A 21,161-nucleotide genomic window follows, 5' to 3' on the forward strand; every position below is an offset into this window, starting at 1 on the left:
GACGACAAAAACGATGCACGGGTTGATTTACGGTTCGTTTCACTCTACGTAGCTTTTCCGCCTCGACGCTGCTGCCCTCGTCTTTTTCCTCTTATTATCTTTTAGAACTTGACCGAGGATCGTCGTATCGTCGTGTTCCAAGACCGATCCGAGTTGTAAATCTATTCGCGAGAATTTTGTGCGAAAAACGTCATGGAGTATGGAGCGGAGCACGTGACGCGAGGCGAGGGTCGTTCGAAGACTGCCGACGCGGCATGTTCCTCGCGAAGTTCCCGTCGTCGTCCCGACGCTTCCGCCAAGGTGGCGTCTAATTCCGACGCCGAACGGTGAGAGCAGCCAACGCCGCCGGGCGCCAGAGCCACTCTTTTGGTCTGATTAAGCTCGCCTTACTAAATCTCACGCTATCCTGTCCCCGGTTTCTCTTATATATCAGCCCCGGCTCATTTACCCAGGGGATGTTTTTACCGGGGACGGGGGTTAACAAGCCCGGAATATACTCCGGTGACTACGCAACCCTTCGACGCCTCGCTCGAGTCGAAAGCCAGCCGACGAATACCTTGGAAAATTATTCCCCACCTCGTATTTTGGCGATATCAGGTCTTTTACTATTCGCCGTTACTGTCACAGTTGCGATAAAGGAGCGGAGGACGGTGGAGAGAGGATGGAAGACGAGAAGGGGACGGAAATAACAAAAGGGTCAAAATTAATGGTGGAATTTGATCCCGGACGGGAGTCGTATGAGTGACGGTCGAGTGATGATGATTTGAAAATATTAGGTTCGACCGATCAGTTGACGGCAAAAGAATTTCGTTTGTCGCGTATCGCGTTGCGTAGATACTTACAACGCTGCGTTTAGTTGCGATAACGAGAAATCGAAGGCGGTATAAACGATGTGAGAAGGGTTACATTTTTATGCTAACCCGGAAGCTGGAAATATTGAAAAAGTTTCTCGCAAAGTGAAATAAGTAAGTCGCGATTCGCGCGATACAGCGTGGTTGAAAATATGATATTGAACGGAAGAGGAAGAGAATAAAATTGGAAGTCTTACATTACGCATGAACCAAACTTCCGTTATCGATAGATGGAAAAAATTGATTTCTAAAGTTCCTCTGAAAAATTTGCGATTCAATTGCGGAAAGTTGATCGCTTCGATTTGAGCTATAAGTCCTAGAAACAAACACAGCCCGCGATACTCGTGTCATAATCCTGAGATGGCTGATTTTTTTCGGACCGTGGCTCGCTCGGTATCTGAATGCTCATCCGGAGAGGGATCTAAGAAAAACTAAGGACGTAACAATGGGGGAGAAACCGAAGGGGCGAAATTTGTGTCAAGAGGTGCAGAGGTATCCAAACCTTTGTATTCCCTCTTATATATACCAATTCATAGCCGAGAATTTTCTATCCAGGAATTGTTCGGTGTCATGCCTGCCTTCCCTCGAAAAGGATACGAGGAATTTTTATTTCCGTCGCACAACAGCGCGTCCTTTTGATATACCACTTTCAAAAAATGAAAACGTTCGTAATCGACAGAGCAAGCTTGTAAAGTCGGGGTTAAAAATTTTGCAGACGATGAATCGATCGGGAGTTGAAAGATAAAATTTTATCCCAACTAATGCAGATCGTCGCAGCTCGCGCAGGGAGCAACTTCCGTATTCTGACGGACGTTTCGAAAATCTCGTTATAAAGATTTTCTACACGGCATTGTCGGGTCGCAAAGTTGAGTGTATCTTGACGTTAGAATCGTCGCTGTACAACAGCGGATGTGCCAAACGACATCCGCCTTTAGGAAGTACGCGGATCCTGCTTCGGCGAGCTCGTCGCCCGGCTGTTACCGTGGCTACAGTATTTTCCATCCCTGCTGAGTGTTTCAAATCCAGTTTATCTTTCGCTTTCTGTACATATAACACAACCACCGAGCCAGTATCAAACGCGGTGTGTACGCTGTCTGCTTGTTTGTACAGAGCGTGTATGTGTTTGCATATACACGTACAGACGAGAGAACAAACAAGCCGTGAACTGTGTCTGGTTTAACTTTTTTCGACCTCGTGGCCAGTTCCGATCCAAGTAAAAAAAAAAAAATTACAATGAGAGAACAAAAATATAATCAGGAATGTAAAAAGCTTTAGATTGGAGCTAACGTATCAAATTGGCAAAGTTTTTTTTTCGTCGATTCAAACTATGAAAACAACGTTCGACAAGATTCGTAGAGTCCAATCAGTAGTTGAAACGGTAAAATTACCGACTGCTCTGTGAATGATAAAGCTCTCTGGTCGTGCGTTGAGAAAATAACTCTTCGTGCCAACGAAGATAACTCGAGTTTGAAATGGTGGTAAGATTCGAAGCAGGCGGACATCGCGCGAGGGCTTTTACCGACGCAGAGTTACTTAAAGCTCGGCAGAGCTTACAGGGAAAGCTCTTCGTACCGTCCATAGGTAAGGCGGAGACCTGCGCTACCGCCTTTTGGCACCGAACGGTAGATACGATTATATGGTTCCGAGTGTCGACTCGTTTTCCGACGTCATTGAGGATTTATTTTTATTACATTATTTCTCACGTACCTGATTCACGTCCTGATGTCCTTGCACTTCGGGATTGGCCGAGCCACGTTCGTAGAGGTTCAGTATCGTCTGCGGTAACGAGAATACAGACGTGGGGCCGCCCTGCAACAGAAAATACATTCTCGTAAGAGGAGAGGAAGGTGATTTACGGCCATTGAGGGGGGTGATTCTACCTTTCAGCCGCGGAAAATATCCGCTGCGAGTCACGGTTTGACATCGAGAATAAAGAAGTTATCGCGAAAGTGTATCTTCGTTTGATTCTCACGAGTTATCAACCGATAAAGGCACTGGAACTACTTCGGGGAATAGAGTACGTGACTTCCAACCACAAACCGGGATCCTGGGAGCGTATTGCCCGGCAAAGTACCTCCCGGAGGCAAGTTTAACTCGTCGGTGATCCTCGGTTTCCTCCACGGTAGGGATGAGAAACGGACAAACTGCATGCTATCGGAATAGGATCGTACGGATCGCAAGCTGTTTGCAACGCGGCGTGCCGTTCGTCGGAGAATAGGGGATGATTAGTCTTGGTATGCTTGGCGACACTTGAGGAGAATCGAGGCTCAAGATTTGGTCCAAGGTCGAAGGGAAAAGCTCCGTGATTTGATCGATCGGTGAGTTTCGGCTCAGCGGATCCAATCACGAAAGGCAATAGATGTCTCCTGTTGGGGATTTGGGTATGCGGGAAACGGGGTTGAGGTAAACTGATATAAGCGAGGACGACTTCGAGCTCTGCATTGCAGGATAAAGCCGCGAGGAGGGGGGAGGAGGGATGGAAACATTGCGGTGGATAAAAAGTGAGGAGAGTAGAGGGTGAGGAGAAAAAATGTCGGAAAAGGGAAAAATGAAAGTGGGAGCAGAAGTGGAAGTGAAGTATAGGATCGCTTGGCGGAACCCTTTCAGGATAAAAAAACAAAGTGTCTGTATTGCGGCATCGCTGAAAGTACGCCAAGATAAATAAGTTTGAACATCGAGCAGGGGGTGGAGAGGCATCGAGGAAAAGTATCGAGATCCGGTAAGCCGTAACGAAACAGGAGGAAGGCTTCGATGTGGATATAGAATACTTACGCGGGCGAACCCCCGACCAGGTTCCAACGATTGAATGACATTTCTAGAAGCGGGCGATATTCAATCGACTATTACCGATAACTCGACTCCACCGACTCCGACTCTCCGCTGCAGCTAGCTGACTTCCGTTGTGATTTTGTATTCACCTCACGTGGAGCGTGCTGATTCAGAAGAAGCTAGCGTTCGGGATTTCTTGGTACCGATAGTAAAAAATGTTTCAGCCGTAAGGCGCCCTCTTCCGTTGTTGAATTTTCTCCCTAAGGTACGTGTGCATTCACATATCGGAAAAAGAATCTCGCCAGGCATCCGGTTGAAAATATAGAACGCGGCTTACGCGGGAAAAAATGCAAAATCTCTGATTCATCCTTCGGAAGCCTCAACTAAAGTTGCATAAATCGGGAAGTATAGCCAGATTAGCATAGTCTTTTCGTGCCGGTTTTATTCTTTGGCTACTGTTTCTACTCTTCTAAAAAATACGAGAAACGACGGACACGAACCAACTCTTTTTCGGCGTCGAGTTCAAATAAATACTGACAATAAACTGGTCTGTTCGTTACGTTAACGAACACTGACAAACGAGGAAAGCTGGGATCCAGTCACGTTCTGGTCATTTCCCGAAAAAATTCGATCCGTCAGACTGATGAACAAAATGAGTGGTGCGAATAATGCTTCAAGCATCCTGAAACTCAATTTAGATCATCGATTACATTTCAGTAATTTTTGATAGCTATGCGGAAGTAGACGAATGACTATTTTCCAGAAGAACGACTTGCGGTTTTCGCAAGATACCGTACCGAGAAGTTGGTCCGAAATACTTCATCGTCAGTCAGAGGAAGAAGTCATCTCCGATTACCGCTGATCAACGATAAACCGAACTTTAACGTGGGACGTAATACCATTCTTCAAAACTGAACTCTACCCAAAGTCGGCGACGATTGTAAATCCGAATCTTTTCATCTCTATTCTGCATTCTACGCGACAGGGTATTGCATCAGTATATTTCACTCGCGGCATGTTTCCTCCGTTCCTAGAAGCATATCCTTAGTTGAACGTCGTGTTCACAACTGGCCACAATACCACGACTGGTTCTCGTCGAAGCTTTGAGTGATGCCTTTGCCGTGTAACGTAGCTTCACGCAGGTATATCCGCGATGCATATCAATGTCCCAGATATTTCAATCCATTTCCATTGTGCGATTCAAGGTATATCAGAGAAGGCTAAAGTCTTGCCGCTACGTTGCGAACTTCGTCTCGGTGGAAAGCCACGGAGTGATAAAAGCTCGGCATCACCGCGGTACACGTTCCCGGAGTTCCCGAAGCTTCAAGGAATGATCAATGCGGATGAAGTCGAGTCGAAAAGAGCGCGGGGCACTTTCTCCGATATTGACGTGTACCTTTTTCCCCCGAGTGAGTTCAGGAGGATCTAGGGTTTCAAAGGAGCATCGAAAGGATCACGGATGCTCTTCAAGTTTCATCGTTCAAAGTCGCAAAGCGGTTTTGGCTCTGCTTGCGAACCAACGCCTGGCTGTCCGGCGATGAAAGCTTGTGAAACTGTCCGGCCAGTTTGAAGTATCGCGTATCAGTGGTGTTACATCTCGCCAAAGGCCCTCCGCAACTCCTCCTTAATTGTCACCAGAGCTTTGGTGTTCCTGATCGTAGTTTGTACACTGCTGGTGGCGCCTCCAGCTCGCTGCACGGTAGACTTAATGACCGATCAACGACCCCAAGCTACGCGGCAAATTATCCACACTGGAGAACCGCCGCGACATGGCGACACCTTCTTCGTTTCATCATCGCGTTCCGTACTGTCCTTATACGTGCCAGAGTGAATTATTTTTATCAAAGGTTGACAACGAGCTGTTCTATTTTGTTCAATGTTAATCTACACGACCCGGTCTTCCGTGTATCAGGCAAGGGAAACAACCGTTTGTAAGGTTATTTACAGTCAGTATAATACTTTGTTTGCAAGGTTCAACTACCCGGAGAATAGTTCTGAGCCTGACGGTATATTTCTCTGGGGGATTTATTTCGCTGCACCGTTGGATTAATGAAAGCCGTGTATTTATTATTGCCGTTCTGCAGAAGCAGCGAGAAAAAACGTATCTACTGATCCAAAGAATTTATTTAGGTAGATAAATACGCGTGAAGAGGCTGTAAAAGATTTTCGCGAATTTTCAGTTTTTTTTTTTTGTTTTTTTTTTGCGTTGTGTTGCAGAATGTTGCTGCCAGTTGATCTGTGCGGATGATGGAACGATATTCGGCAAGTTTACTCCGTTACTGTCACTGCGAGAAGCTTGAATATTGGAATAGCAATTATGTTTGTTGACCCGTATTCTTTTCATAACGTGAAAGTTTGTTTCTTGACTAGAGAGAGAGAGAGAGAGAGAGAGTGAGAGACATGAAAACAGCGTCGAGCTTTCAGCGAAGAGTGAAAACTTTATAATAAGAATCGATCGATCAAGTCTTTCCGTCCCAAGAGAGGTGTAAGACTTTTAATTGCAAAGTAGGTGTTCCGAATCAGCGTAAAGACTAACAATAAGAATTACTTTTGAAACTACGACGATTGCTGGGATTTGTTCAGACTATGAAGAGGACACCGAAAGTGTATTTAGCGAGGGAGGCTGGGACGATATCCTAGCAGAAAGGTGTTAATAGACCAGAAGGTCCTTCCGAATCGAGAAAATGATAGGGGCGAGGGTTTAATTCAACTTTACTCGGAGTAATTGGAGATCTAGCGTAGCGGGAAAGAGGTAAAGAGGGTCAGCTGAGCAGGCAAAATACCTGGTAGCAGCTGCAGCTCAAAGAGAGAGGAGAGAGAGAGAGAGAGAGGAGATCCAACTTCCCTGAATACTAATTAAAGAAGTTTGAATCCCTGGCATCGAATCCGGAATGGCTTTTGATCTTCCCTTCGGTAATAATATCATTCCGAATAAAAGCTCAGGCGCGATGAAAATTTTGCCACCCACCGACGGCGGAGTTCAAACTCTCGCGGTTTCTAAATTCGGGCGGCTAAGTATAAACCTCGGTAAATCTTAAATTGACTGTCGCTGCTCCTGCTTCTTATCTCTCCAAGGACTAAGTGCCTTTTCTTCACTCACCTTTGCTTCTTCCTAATCCTTCAAAAACACTTGCCGGCAAAGTGTCCGAAACAATTTTCTTCGCGAACAAAAAGCGCGGGATTATTTTCCAACAATAAGCTACTCTAAGCTCGTGCGTAGTAGTCTGCCTACGGAATAATTTAATATTAATGAGAGCTCGTGTGCGAAGGGACGCGTGGAGTGAAATTGCTTGGAGATAAATTGAAAGCGGAGAGAAAACCGTGTAAATAGAGATAAATGGCTGTGGGCTGAAGGATTGTACATAGCAGCTGGAGATGGATCACTAATTGCGGGATACGGCGAGGGAAGAAGAACAGATTTTCGAACCTTTCCAAGCGAGCGGTCGCATATTAATTATACCACCAGCTATCGGATTATTCGACCACAGTCAGATCGACGGAGCGAAATATCGCGGACTGTCTCTCATTTGTTCTCCGCACTATTTTTGCTACGATATTTGTGTTTCATACACTTTTCACCCCGTCGCATAATAATAACATAACGTTGGAAATTAGTCTCTTCATGGTTTATTATGCATAAACTTAGGTCGGTAACAGTACGTTAAAAGCTCCGTGCCTGCACGTGCGGGCGAAAGTTGGTAATTGTTAAATGAGGTAACCCAAAGTGGCTTGTGAATTGAGAGTAAAGAGAATATAATAACCGCGTAATTTGAAAGCTTAACAACAAAACCCGGGGAGCCACTGATTGTCGCTAACGCGCAATTTTCAGCATCAACAAATACGCCGGAATGGCGAAGTAGCGAATTTGATTTTTGTCGCTTGCGCGCTTCGGTCATCGACGGTGAAGATACAACTGCCGTGACAAAGGCAGGCACGATGATGACGAATGGAAAAGTACGAACGGCGAAAAGCGATGAAACGATTCGTCGAAACCTTTTTCACGCTCTCGTCAATGAGTCGGCGTTTTAATTTCGCGCAAATTCGTCAATCAGCTGTAGAGCCGTTTTAATTCGACGAATGGGCAAAGAGGAGTGGAGGGTATCTCCCGCGACTCCATCCAATTCCAGACATCCCTTCGGGGTTTATTGCTTGGCCTGGGCTGCGCTTAGCGCGAATCCGGCCCCGCGCCATTTCACAGTCTAATAAAACGGAATAATTTCACCGCCGGGAATTAAGGCTCTGTGTCGATACATTGAGAACAACGACAGGCGTACGGTTACTTTGTACGAATGGCATTGGTCGGGGTTTGCGAGGGGGTCGAATTGGAAGAAAGGAGAGTCGGACGGGAATCAGGGGAGCTTGCGGGGAGGAGTTGATGGAGAGAATCGAGGTGTGAGAAGGAGAGAAAACTAAGAGGAAAGAACGATTAAACTTCTCTCGCGTCTTCTTTGACTCCGATGCTTTCTTTTCCGCCTGTCTAACTCTAATCAATATAAATCGAATTGCAGATTAATTCCCTTCCTACAGCGGTTCCAGGCTGGGAATAAATGGGAAAGAGGGCAAAAGAACACCCGAGAAACAAGCGGAAAACCACAATGCCAGAGGCTAGTCGGGTGGAAGTAGTTTTCCTTTCTTTCACTTTTTTTCCGTCTCTTTCTTTATGCCACACGAAATAAGAGTCTGAGATCCAGTGATTCTCGCTTATTATTAGGTATACACGGGCTTATTCACGAATATTTGCCCAACTTTTCCGAGACAAAATTTGAATCTAACTGAAATTTGTATACGTTATTTGTACACGTTGATCAATTTTATCAATTTTTTGAATTGGACTGTTACCTTCGAATTCCGAGCACTTCCTGACGTTGGAAAAAAAATATGACCTGATGTGTTTTTTCTTTTTTGTATAAAAAAGCCTCATCTTTCCGAACGTGAAATATATTTTAATGTATATCTCTTTACACAATATACCTCAAAACGTAGGTTTACTTTTTCTCACAAAAAAAAAAATTGAAACATTTCATATTTTTATTCAAAATAAAATGTAAATTCGGAAAATTCGGAATCCCTAGAATATTAATACCAATTTAATCGTGATACCATTTTCACTTCACTCTTATAATTTTGGGATACACTCGAAAAGTCTACTTTTTGAAATTAAAAATATAAATAATGTATTTTTTCAGCCTCCGCATATACGAGACCGATAAAGCGAAAAGAAGCGTCGTTTTGGGACTTTCTGAAAATAGATTTCCTGGTCACAAAGATAAAACTTTTTTACAAAAAAAGAACACACACATCGTCATATTTTTTTACAACGGCAGTAACAGTTATAAAAGTTAAAAGACGAAGGTTCAAATCGAAAATGTGATAAAATTGGTCAACGTGTTTGTCGTGATGGTTGAGGCCTAGGGACCTGAAAATTCAAAGATTTTCATACCCTGACGTACGCTAACAAATATTCAAAATTTCAGGGAAATCGAAATTCCTACGCTGCCGCGTTACGATGCCTCTGGGTTTTTCAAATCCGTGGCTATTGAAACCTGGCAGCAAACGTTTGAGCAAGAAGAGTAAGAAACCTCGTCGATTAATCTTTCTCGAGAAAAGCGTGTCTTTGTCAGAAGCGAATGGTATTAATGAAACGAAGTGAAAAAAGAAAATTCAACGGCACCGTTCCTTAACCTCGTTTTTGAATTTCTCATTGAACGACATCGGTCGGCGCGATCGGATGGTTACAGGCAGCGACTACGGCTAAACGAAGTCGAAGTTCAAAGCGTCACGGTGCCCGAGGTTCAACAACGTTACAAACGAATTCATCCAATACCGAGTTGGAGATTAAAACAAGCAAAGCCGCGAGACACGCGGTTGCTTCGCTCCGGTATTGCTACTTAAGATTCAAAGGTAAAACCCGATACTGGGTGGGACAATTTAACTTTCTTCCGCCTCCTTCCCCCATTATGCAATAGACGACGCGTTAGTTTCGCGCTTGACGTTTTGTAAAATCAAATATTAGATCCTGGCAAGGAAGGTATCCCAGGTCAATAACCCCGTTTTGATTTCTCTTGTAATATGTTAGAGTAAACTGAAAACAAAGGCGACACCTATCTCTTTTTATCTGCCATTAAAGACTTTAAGGGGGTGAAACCACCCTTCAACGTTAAGGGGTGATTTGGCAGTTTCTTTTTTTTTTTTAATTGAGAAAATTACAAATTTCATACCTCGGTGTGAGAAAACTTTTTACTTACTTTGGATGCCGGTTTCACGTCCTTGAAGCGTTTAACGGCAGATAATAAAATAAACAAAAAAAAAAAAAAGAAAGATTACCTTGCTTGTTAGATCACGGTGTAGGTATCCGCCATAATAGCGACGGGTCTTCGAACCTTACACCGTGCGAACGAAGAGGATCCTACACGTCGAATTCGCCTAATTACAATTCCCGGGCAACAATTCCGTTAATTTCTCCCCTCCGAACGCGGTACTGTATCAAAGCAAGGCAATCACGAGGTAACTCGATATCGTGGCACGCATCGACGAAGATAATGATCGCAGGTTTTCGCTGTGTAGGAACGGCAGCGTTGGGAATGATGGACCGGTGCGAATTGCGTCGGTGGCGTTCGCCGCTGGACCGAAGATGCAAAGCTCCGTCTTTCCCCCATTCATCACCCCGGACGAGGTAGTACTGGGGGTCAGGTAAGGCTAATCACCTGACGTCAAGGGGCGGGAGGGACGGAAGCCAACTAGAAGCAGCGGAGCGATGCGCCGGTTAATTACTCAAGCTGTAAGATTACCTCACGTGCCAGGCAAACCCGCCCAACGAACCCTTGCTGTCCCACTTTTGTACGCAGCCGAGCTGACGGCGTGTTCTTACTTTCCGGCGCATATGCCTGCAAGCTGTCTTTTGATCGTCCTTATTTACGACAAACTACAATGCGATGTTTTAACGACTAGAGATGTAACAAAGTTATAACGGCTTACGTGTCAGACCCGATCGTCGCTTTACGAGGTGAGTACGCCCGAGATACACCTCACCGATTTTCTTTATTTTCAGATATGTTTTGGTACGTAAATAAAAAAAAAAAGAAAAAAAGAAACATCACAGTCGTATGTTTTTGCGTGCCAATTCATCAGGTCAATGGGTAAAAACCGGTCCAGAAACTTATCCCTCTTGAAAATGGGACGAAAGCCTTGAGGATCAAGTCACAGCGTGTGTTATTGTCTGTTGATTGTTAATAACGTCCAATTGGTTTTGTCGAAAATGAAATAAAAAAATAAATGAATAAATAAAACTATCGAATTGTCACGATCGGTTTCTTTTCTTTTTTTTTATTATTCATTTTATTTCCATCGTTTGATGAGCGAAATCTCAACGATCACTGAAATGAATTTACACGATTGATGGTTCTCAATTGAACAGGAAAGCGAAGGGTGAGGATCAGATCCTGGAATTTAGCACAATAATGAACAGAATCGGAATTTATATCGACAAAGGCATTAAGCGGGGTTGAATTCTGTTAAAATTTTCGTTTGCTAATTCAGCGTCTAACGACGATCAGGAGATTTCAGCTCTACCCAGCTTTGCTCTGCCTAGCAGAAAATTGGGCGTTTAGAGTTCATGATGGTTTTCATTCGCGGTACGTGACCCGCGGCATTATCGTCCAATTCAAAAGAGACGGATACTCGTCGCCGTCGCCCCGGCTGCGGATCCGTGATGGTATTCGGGTAGCGTTAATTTGGAAAATTCAGGAATCGTGATTCGGTTTACCTGCCGGCAATAACGCAGCTCTCTGTTCCGTAAAACACGCGTCGACCACGCGGGAATTCCGACAGAGTACGAAAGCCACTCGGGATCCTTTGTCCGCCAAATTTTCACCTCAGGATCTGATTTTACTCGTCGAATCCAATCGAATGTGTGCTCGTTATGGAATATAATGAATATTAAGTGGCATTTATATGTATAATCGATGGACAGAATCCAATTTCAATCAATCTACGTGTCTAGGCGTAGGTTTGGGTGCAAGTACTTGTAACATTCGCTATCGCCCGTATGGGCAAGAGGGGTATTTCTGCGTTTATTGTTGATAAATCAAGCACAAATTAAACATCCGCTGGTTGGCGAAATTTCGTGATTCCTGATTAATTAATCAACACCAATCACGGAGTAAAATGGCGAAGTTATGGATTTCGACGGCAGGTTTAAAGAGCGTTATTCCATTCCAGCCACAGGCTTCGATGGTATTCTCGCAACTCCGATGAAGACGGTCTTGCCTTAAGAGGGAGTTTCAAATAATAAGCCTGGAAAATTTCTTTTCCTGTATATACAAGCTTTACGTAGCCAATCTTGAAATTCACTTTCCCGGCAACTTTTTCAATCTAGCGATGAGAGGGAACAGGGTTGAATTTGTCGCGGCTAAGGGATGCGCCGCCGCTTATCAAGACCAGAAAGATCAGATTCCCGGGCGAAGCGTGAATTAATCGCAAGTGTCGGGCAGAAACGCGAAAAAGCCGTTATACGCTTTTTGCTAGCCGTCACGTCGGCGCGAAATCCTGTACAAAATTGTGGATCATGAAAACAAGAGCCGTTTTTCAGGCTCGATGTGCAAACACGATAAGAGAATAGATTAATCGAGGCTACTCCTACGTTCTTAAAGGTAAAAGAAGAAAGAAAAAAAATAAAAAATCACACGAACACACCCACACGTGCGATGATAAAAAAAAAAACAATTAAAAAGAAAAATAAAACAGTAATGTCGTCAATAATTATTGCTATTGAGTGATACGTGTTTTATTTCGTATTGATTGGATCAAAGTTTATTCAGCATCAAACGAAACACCATTTAACCGAAACAAAGAAGCGATACCAATTAATTGATAATGTAGCGCATGTATTTTCTATTCCCAAATTACCAAATCGCTGCGGAGGTAACGGATTCGAGATATTCCCCGATATTTATTCGTCCCTGTAATAACTATCGTCCCAGCACCGCATGTGAATGAGGTGTAATTACAAGTCCGGAGACTTTGCAAGCTGGTAGCCGCACAGTCCCCAGAGACCTCGGCTAGTTGAAATTCTGAAATTCTCGGGTCTTCGGACGCGCCTCTTCGCCCTTGTCGAACTTCCCGTAACGCTGTTGCAAACCCGTAGACACCGCAGGCCCGCAAATTACATAGAAATTGTACAGAGAGAGAGAGAGAGAGAGAGAGATAAACCCTAGCGCAGCCTATCCGACAACAAGAGGACCTCGTCCACTGGGAGCAATTTGTTCTAACGCCATCCTCTAACGAGTGAAGATATGATATATCGCTGCGAGGATGAAATTACATCGACAAGGTTGATCGATCTCGTAGTAATATTGCAAAAAAACCTGTATACATATATATGTATAGTGTATACACATATATGTGTACATTAGGGTACGGCAAAAAAAATGTTGTTTTATTCTCTTATCGTTTCCCACGTGAAAAATGAGTGCTTTCATGTATTGTAGGAAGCATCGTCGAAGTGGGACTCTGAGAAAAAATGTTGAAAATTTTCTCGGTCGACCAGAAATCATTCTGATGAGGCACCTGTTAGACTTAATTGACAGAAGCCTCCGTTTCGCGAGGTGAAATTTCACAGTGAATTAAATAAAACCGCAAGGCGGTACAGGGAATAAACTAATAAAAAATGTAATATAATGTTTCAAAAACAAAATTAGATAACAATAATTTTTTTCTTTCACAAACCCTAATATATATATATATATATATATATATATATATATATATATATAACATTTTTTTTATGTAACAACGTCGGGAATTAATTTTTTTATCCCAAGCGTAGGGTTTACAATACGATTCCTAAGTATATGCGCACTGTGGAGATATTCATAGCCAACGATTTTTAGCACGGTAAGCCGAGAACCGAGGATGACAGAGACAGACGGTCGAACGTGAAAGTGAAATATGAACTGAGTAAAAAGGGAAAATGGAAGCGACCAGAATCAAGGCTCTTGTCACGTATAGCGAGTATTTTCAACCTACGGACACTTTGTTTTCGCTGTCTTTTATTTTGCATCCACTTTTTGTGTTTTTTTTTTTATTGTTCCAGTTGGTTGTTTTTTTTTTCTCTTCTCGTTATGTCACTTTGTCTTTACGATTGCTTTGTTCCAAACGTTGAAAACCCAGTGGTAATTCCTCTCGCGTTGATTCACATGAGGAAAATATATCGCGACGCATTTTTCAAAATCTAAATCCCTCGTTCATATTTTTCTCTTTTTTGTTTTCCGATTTCTGGCTACTAAATGGTGAAATTTTTCTCCTCGCAATGGGGATAAAAGCAGAGGCAAAAATAACAGAAAAAAAAACACTTGTAGACATAGCTGCGGTAGTATTTGCGTATACATAGTAAACGTAGAAGCAGGGAATTTCAAGTGCAGCAGGTAATAACATAATAATAATAATACTAATAATAATAATAATAACAAGTATATCAAATCCATCAAAATGAATCTCGTGGATGAAAATTTGAAAATTATTACTATGAATTACACCGCATGTAATTTAACGCGTGACATACTCAGGTGATACGAATTCCTGCACGTAGGTTAATTTGTCTACACTGCAGTGAAATTGGGTCGTTATGTTAGTCGAAATTCCGTTGCCTTCCGGGTTCTTCCTTGCAGTTCTTTAAATGGTTAATCGAGCGAGACATTGCTCACGTTGAATCCCCGCCTCTCCCTCTTAATTTTCAGTCGGCAATTGCCACGTTGGTTGGGAACAAGTGGTATGCAGCCGTATTACACGAGTGGCATGAACGGACCACGTACGGAACGGATATTCGTTAGCGAGCTTCGAGCTTTTTTCCAAAGCGCGGTGTTGGTGAATTTCTTATCGGTTAAACGCAGCGTACTCTTCGTAAGTTAATTGAAAATCCGAACAGGGCCAAGAGAAAGAGATTTTTCTTCCCAGTTTAAAGAAAAAATATGAAAAGGAAGAGAGATCTCTGTAGTCGGCCAATTTTCACGAACATATTTTACTCGGTTAATGAAAAACTCCTTTATTTTTTAAACCCTCGAACCTTGGGTTGGGGTGGGGTGGGGGGACATCTTTCAGAAGGGAGTTTTATCAAGCACCGGAGGGTGCCTCGGAGGAATTCTTTAATAAGGTAACCTCGTTAAGACAGTTTACTAGCCTTTTAAGAGGCATAATTAGATGAGGTGAGAGTCAGGATCTGCGAGACGTGGCCTTTCGTAGCCAAGCAAGGTCGTCATCGACTCGCTAGAAGCGGGAGAAATAATCTTAGGCCGCGATAAATCGACGAAAGAAAATCTCGACAATTTTGGAATAAGAAAAAAAAAATGAGAAAATCGGAGTTTCGATTATCTTGAAAACGAGTGAAACGACACAAGGTATTGTCAATTACACACTAAATTATAGCAACGATGCTCGCTCGGCTTTGGCGATACGCAGGATGGGACCTTAGCAACAACTCGTGAATACAGGCGAGAACCGTGTCGTGTCTCTGGGCCATTTTCTTCAAGATTTACGGCGAGTCAAGCCATTGGCCATTTCGTATTCTAGCTCATTTCCTCCGCAAGCTAAGAACAGCGGTAAACTATACCACCTGCCTTGTCTTGTTCCCATATAACGGCTGGACTTTGCGACACATATTATACATGGATGCGTGCCGAGGGTGGTTCGTATCGGGTTGTATAATGGTAGTTACACCTGCCTAGGCAACTTCTCCCTTAATATTCACCCTGCCTTATGTGATCCGCTTTGAGAGGGATGCAGGTGTTACGCGTGATGCGTGCGATATAGTGAAACTGTAACCACGCTACGTGGGTTATTCAATCGTTCGAACGATTACAACTCCCGGAGTGCAAGAATTTATAATGCTTTAATAATCCCGTTTGCTTGTCCCGCGAGGTAATTGACTTGATTTGAGTAGAAGAAGGAAGTGAAAGAAGGTGAGATGGGTTGGCGAGTAAGTCTCTGAGAGGGGTGGACGTCAAAATCCCGAAAGACCAAAAAGTCGACTTGACGAAAACCCGACATTTTCGAGATACGAATTTTGAAACAACTACGAATTCAACAGCTTACCGAACTTGGGATTTTCGATAAATCACTCAGTAGAATAACTGTTTTCCCGAAAGTGCATTTAACCGAAGGCTCTCTTATCCGAATGACCAAAGTACAGAATGTGGAGATAGAGAAATATGAAAGTGCCGAAATTGAAAATTGATAGCGGCTCATACTTCGAGCAGTCGCAAAACCGAAAAAATTAGCTGTCGACAATCAAAGTTCAGAAGGACTGTCGGTAGTTTGATTTATAAATTATTGTTATCCTTCGCGAGAAGTGGCGGACCAGTTACAATTAGATACGGACGATGGGCGTTCCTTCGGGTGAAAAAGACCGGAAATCCGCGGAACCTTCGGCTCAACTGTTGAAAAAACAAAGCTTAATCAAAGAGGAAAGAATTGGAGAGAAAACATCGTGGATGGGTTATAATTGAACGGCGGTAATCGAATCGCCCGTTTTCACCGTGTGTAAAGAGTTCGAAACTCGAGTTAACCGTCTAATCGTGTAAGCCTTTAATCGAATCTTTAATCCCCGATACTCGTCCTGAGCTTCAGATAAACGTTTGCAAGCTGCGTGTCATTGAAAGCTGTTGCCGAAATGTTCTGCAGACAGCAAGCACTTCGAAACTCGAAGTGGAAAGTTTGTTCTGCACTCGGTGAGAAAAAGACGCGTCATGCATGAACAACTTGTCGCATGTTTCCCTTACAGTGAAATTTCCAGCGTTTGGCTATCAACTATAAAGAAACGTTTCAACTCCCTTTCGGACAGTAACCGAAAAATCTTATGTAAACTAGTCTTACAGTCCGATAGTTTCGATGTAGTTGAAGATGAATCAAAGAAGACTGTGAAACTATTCCATTCAACATTCCGTGGAATCGACTAATGCTGGATTGGTAAATACCTGAGGCAATTTTGAAAGCATCGCTTACAAGCACACGGAGTAATTGTTCGCAATAGTAATTAATGAATTAATTTAAAATCACTTATCGCGAGCGAAGCAGCGCGAGTAAAGCTCCAAGTTACAGGGAAATAGAATATACGGACTGCTTCTAATCTTCCCGATGCGGAACATGAAGCGATAATATAGGGCAGATATGGACAGGCAGCGATATTGCCTCTTGTTACAGGAACGAGCCCAGAGGTGCTTCAGCCTGCATGAAGTGCTTCGCAGATATGCCATTCAGCAAAAGCTCTGCACCGTGCGCCATACATACGTGACTACTGCGTCCAGATGAAAGTACGGGAAGTGTTTTCGAAAATACTTTTATCGAGCAAGTTGAAAAAGCCCCAGTGTGTTAATATTCCGTACTCTGTAATGTAAACCTAGCGAATGTTTGAGGTCCAAACGAAACGGATGAGGGAATGACAAATTTAAAACTTGAGAAGCTTTCGGCATCTGGTAATTCGCCATCTTGTTAATTTAATTGAAACAAAGGAGTTGAGTCGAGTCACGCGTTTATTCTGCCGGGAATTTAAACGCCACACGTACGTATAATAATGTAATAATATAATGGGGTCGGAAGGCAAGGTCTGCATACGGTGCATGGCGCAGATAATATAAGGTACAGTTTTAGCGTAACTCGACTTTGCGCTAGGAAGCAAGTTAAATCCACTTTTCATAACTTGGGAAAACCCGGACGAGCAAAAGCTTGCGAACTTTCTTCGGCGAAAACGAGGGGCTAGAAAGAATGCATACCTAGGCTACCTTAGGGACGAACGGTTGAGCTTTATTACAATGCGTACCTATAGAGGTACCTCGAGGTAACTTTAGACCGTTACTGCGAACTTCATTTTTAGTAACATTAAACCGGATTTCTATCCATCGTAACTTAACCTACGCTCGTAATGTCCGTGCATTAAAATTACTCGTGTTGTACCCACACGTGGACATTCGGTTTGTCCTTAAAAGGATCGTTTTTGAATTACGACCGGTTCGCCCCCCAAATCGGTTCCAGATCATCCAAAAATAATTCCCTCATTTTTTCAGGTTTTTATCTCAACTCTAACCCGCGCCTCAAATAGGGTGGATTCCGTTAAAATCTTTTAGGAGCGCATCAACCTACCGAACGGATTTAGGTAAAATTTTGCATCGGTGAGTTTCGCGGGTCACTGATTACGAATCTGAGATGAAAATTTGAAAATTCCAAATGGCTGATCTAATACGGTGGAGCGAGATCCAAAGAGTTATTTGATTTCGATAAAATTCGGTATCCTTGGTTTTCAGGGTCACTGATTACGAATCTGAACTCGAAACTACAAAGTTCAAAACGGTGGATCCAATATGGCAACATTGAATTTGAATCAAGGTCAAACTTCAAAAATTACCTTTTTAAGGGTCACCCTAGTATACATATATTTCCTCCCAAAATATTACTGTCTGTCAATGGATAAAAAGTAAGGGAGAAGCAGAAGAATACAGGTCTGTACAAAGGCCAATCGAGTTGAGTACATTCTGCTCGTTATCGTTTCACCTCAACTGCATCGATGTTCTTCAATGAATTCAAATCTCCCGTTCCAACATACTGTAAATCATTTCTGCAAAATCGCTCTGACCCAGAGTAATCCGCAACGGTTAAGGGTCGAGGTTCGAGGTGAGGATGCAAAGCGGCTTCGGGAAAGTTTCGGTAATCGGTATGATCCTGTGAAGATGTTCGAGGTGCCGAGGACACTGCGGATCAGAGGACGTGAATCGGTCGGTGGTTAAATTCCGCTTAAACTCAACCAGAACTTGGCACTTTGGATTTCCACGTGAACCTTGTACGCGGAGATTTAGCAGCTTACTAGTGTTCGACTGGGGAAATGTACGACAATGATTTGCAGATATGCGATCAGAGCAGGTATATTTCTCCCGAAGCAAGAAAAATCTGCAGCCTTTCGAAATTTCGCGTAAGATTCGCGAACGACGGCATTGCTGGATTAGAAGGCGTGGCAACAACGAGGGCGTGCATTATACATTGGCAGGATAGTTGGCATGTACCTGCGTCCCGCAGGATACCGAACGCTGCTTTACTTCTGCCTAGCTCTGCCTGCGAGCCGTGATCTACGAGCAGACAGTGTTGATCTATTGCCTGTTTCAAGTGGCCAAACGGAATTTATGGGACCGTTGTACGAATCCAGGAGTGAGTTGCAAAAAAAGGGGGCAAAAAAAAAAAGGAGGAGCGAACATTGGCTATGCGTTTCAATTATTCGCCTTATACGTGGTACACGCGATGCGCACGTGAAAAAAAGATCGGATAAACAACGCGACTGCCGAATGATATACACGACTGCAATTGCCCATGGCGGAAAAAACGAAACGGAATATAAATAATATATGCGCCTTTAGTCCGGTTTCTCTCCAAGTTGACAAATATCGGGGTAAAAGTTTAATTTCACGTTTTTTTCCTCGATCGATTGGTTATTTTTTCTATTTTTTTTTTTTTCTTCTCTTTAAATTTTAAAAAACATCTTAATTTATATTTCAACTTTGCGATATTATTCCAAACAGTTGTTGTACAGCAATCTTTTTTTTACCATGTTGTATTCGGTGGAAATATTTTTTATATAAAAATAGGAAGACAAAGAAAATTGTAAAATAATATACAATACCCAGAGGTTGAAGAACGATTCAGTTTGCCTGTTCCACCCGAGTGAATTTAATACCAAGTTGAATTAAGCACAACGTTTTTCTTCAGACTTATTCGTTTTTGTTTGTTTTTTTCTCTTTTTCAGACGCCGTTTCATGAAAGTTGGAATTATTGTGAAGTTGACGTGTATAGGTATATGCACTATAGGCATGAGTTGTGTATAATATGCATTATACGTAAAGTTATAATACGGGTATAGAAAACGACAAGTATCACTTCGCCCAGCATTTCGTCGTGTACGAACTTTCACGATTTAAGCTCCGAGTTTTTCAAGACTCTTAAAAAATCATTCAGCCCGATTCATCTCCAGAGTACTTTAATATTCAAACGCTGAATAATAGTATTATACGTATACAGATATATTATTTTGCGCAGAGAATTATTTGATATAAAAAAAAAATCGAGAAATTAACCGTGAGTTACGTTCCATCGGTAATTGGTTGTACCGAGGACAATAAGAAAAAAAAGGTAAATAAATAAATAAATATAAAAGTACCGTGTACTTTGGAGGAAAAAAAAAAAATTAAGTAGAAAAATAGAATTTTCAATTACGTGACAATGCGAATATTTAATTTATGAAAACAACGTGCTGATGAAAAGATAATGCAATTTTCGCATCAAAATATTTATCTTCAAGCAATACTTTCTTTTCTTCCGCTCGAACTACATAAAATTTTCTTTTATTACTATTATAATTATTATCATTATTACTGTTTTCTACTCCATCGAATGGAAAATTATTTTGAATACACATGCAGCAATATTTAGCTATAAATATTTGAAAAAATTTATTTCATGCTCATCCCCGTTTTGTTGAGTTTGCTACAATTTTTTTTTTTGGACAGTGTTTGAAACTTGGCACCCGATGCGGCAAAATATGTTTAATGAAAATGAAAAAATTGCTAAAAACGATAACTCACGGTCGAGGGGTAAGTCGGGCCGAAGGTTCCTTTAAATTTGAAGTACTTATCTGTCGTTTCCTGTTAAGGCGAACGATCGTTCAAAGTATAACCACTAGGCCATGATTTGTACGCATTACGCGAGGGAGGGCTTCGTTTGTACTTTCGAGTGGTATAATTTTCACGCTTCAGCGACGTCTCCCCGATTCGCAGATTCGTTATGCCGTAGGTGGTGTAGCTGCTTGACACAATGTGTATAACTGTCGAACTTTGCCGAAAACTTTTGTAAAGCCTCTGTTCCCATGTCGTCAACTTTCAACCTCGACAACCGAACGCCTCTTGAGGTTCATGCTTTCATCGGGAAGGCTTAAAAAGCATAACAACGGTGCCGTTTCGTTGCACCGGCACGCTTCGACGGCGAACAATGGATCATGGAAGTTTTGAGAAAAATCGAATTTTCCTGCGAGAAACTATATAAGGAACGAGTTCGAGTGATCGGCCGCAGCAAACGGAGAAAATAAATAGTGGTTTCGAATGGTGGAAAATGGTGAGAGTCGATCTGGGGATACGACGACGACGGGTAGTATAGAAACTATGGAAGACAAGGAAACCCGTCGACGTCGACGTCGACGTCTTTTCCCGCGTGGCTCGTACTCCCCAGTTACCGCCGTTGGTCGTTCTCGACTTTCCCTGCCAAACCGCGAGGAAGAGGAACATGAAAGAAGAACACGAAGAAGAAAAAGAAGAAGAAGAAGAAGAAGAAGAAGAAGAAGAAGAAGAAAGAACGGAAAGAAAAAGGAGAGGAAGCGTGGTGAAAGTAGCAAAGAAGTAAGAAGCTCGCATCCCCCTTTCCGCCATTAAACTTCTGCACCGATCCTTTCCCCGTAATGGCTGACCACGATCCAGTTCTTATTGCCTATTATTTCTAGGAATTCAACGTGCATCCGCCTTG

The 21,161-nt window shown here is 42.7% G+C and overlaps 1 protein-coding gene across 11 annotated transcripts in view; it reads right to left on the reverse strand.

Annotated features, from left to right (window-relative positions):
- Positions 1-21,161, reverse strand: part of LOC124302773 (disks large 1 tumor suppressor protein) — a 325,653-nt gene that overhangs the window by 152,374 nt on the left and 152,118 nt on the right. For all 11 annotated transcript variants that reach the window (XM_046759385.1, XM_046759330.1, XM_046759347.1 and 8 more), the window contains one exon: positions 2,559-2,660. In XM_046759385.1, the coding sequence (XP_046615341.1) occupies positions 2,559-2,660 (102 nt within the window). The remainder of the gene's footprint in view (positions 1-2,558; positions 2,661-21,161) is intronic.

This window comes from Neodiprion virginianus, chromosome 1 (assembly GCF_021901495.1).
Source record: "Neodiprion virginianus isolate iyNeoVirg1 chromosome 1, iyNeoVirg1.1, whole genome shotgun sequence".
Taxonomy (NCBI): Eukaryota; Metazoa; Arthropoda; class Insecta; order Hymenoptera; family Diprionidae; genus Neodiprion; species Neodiprion virginianus.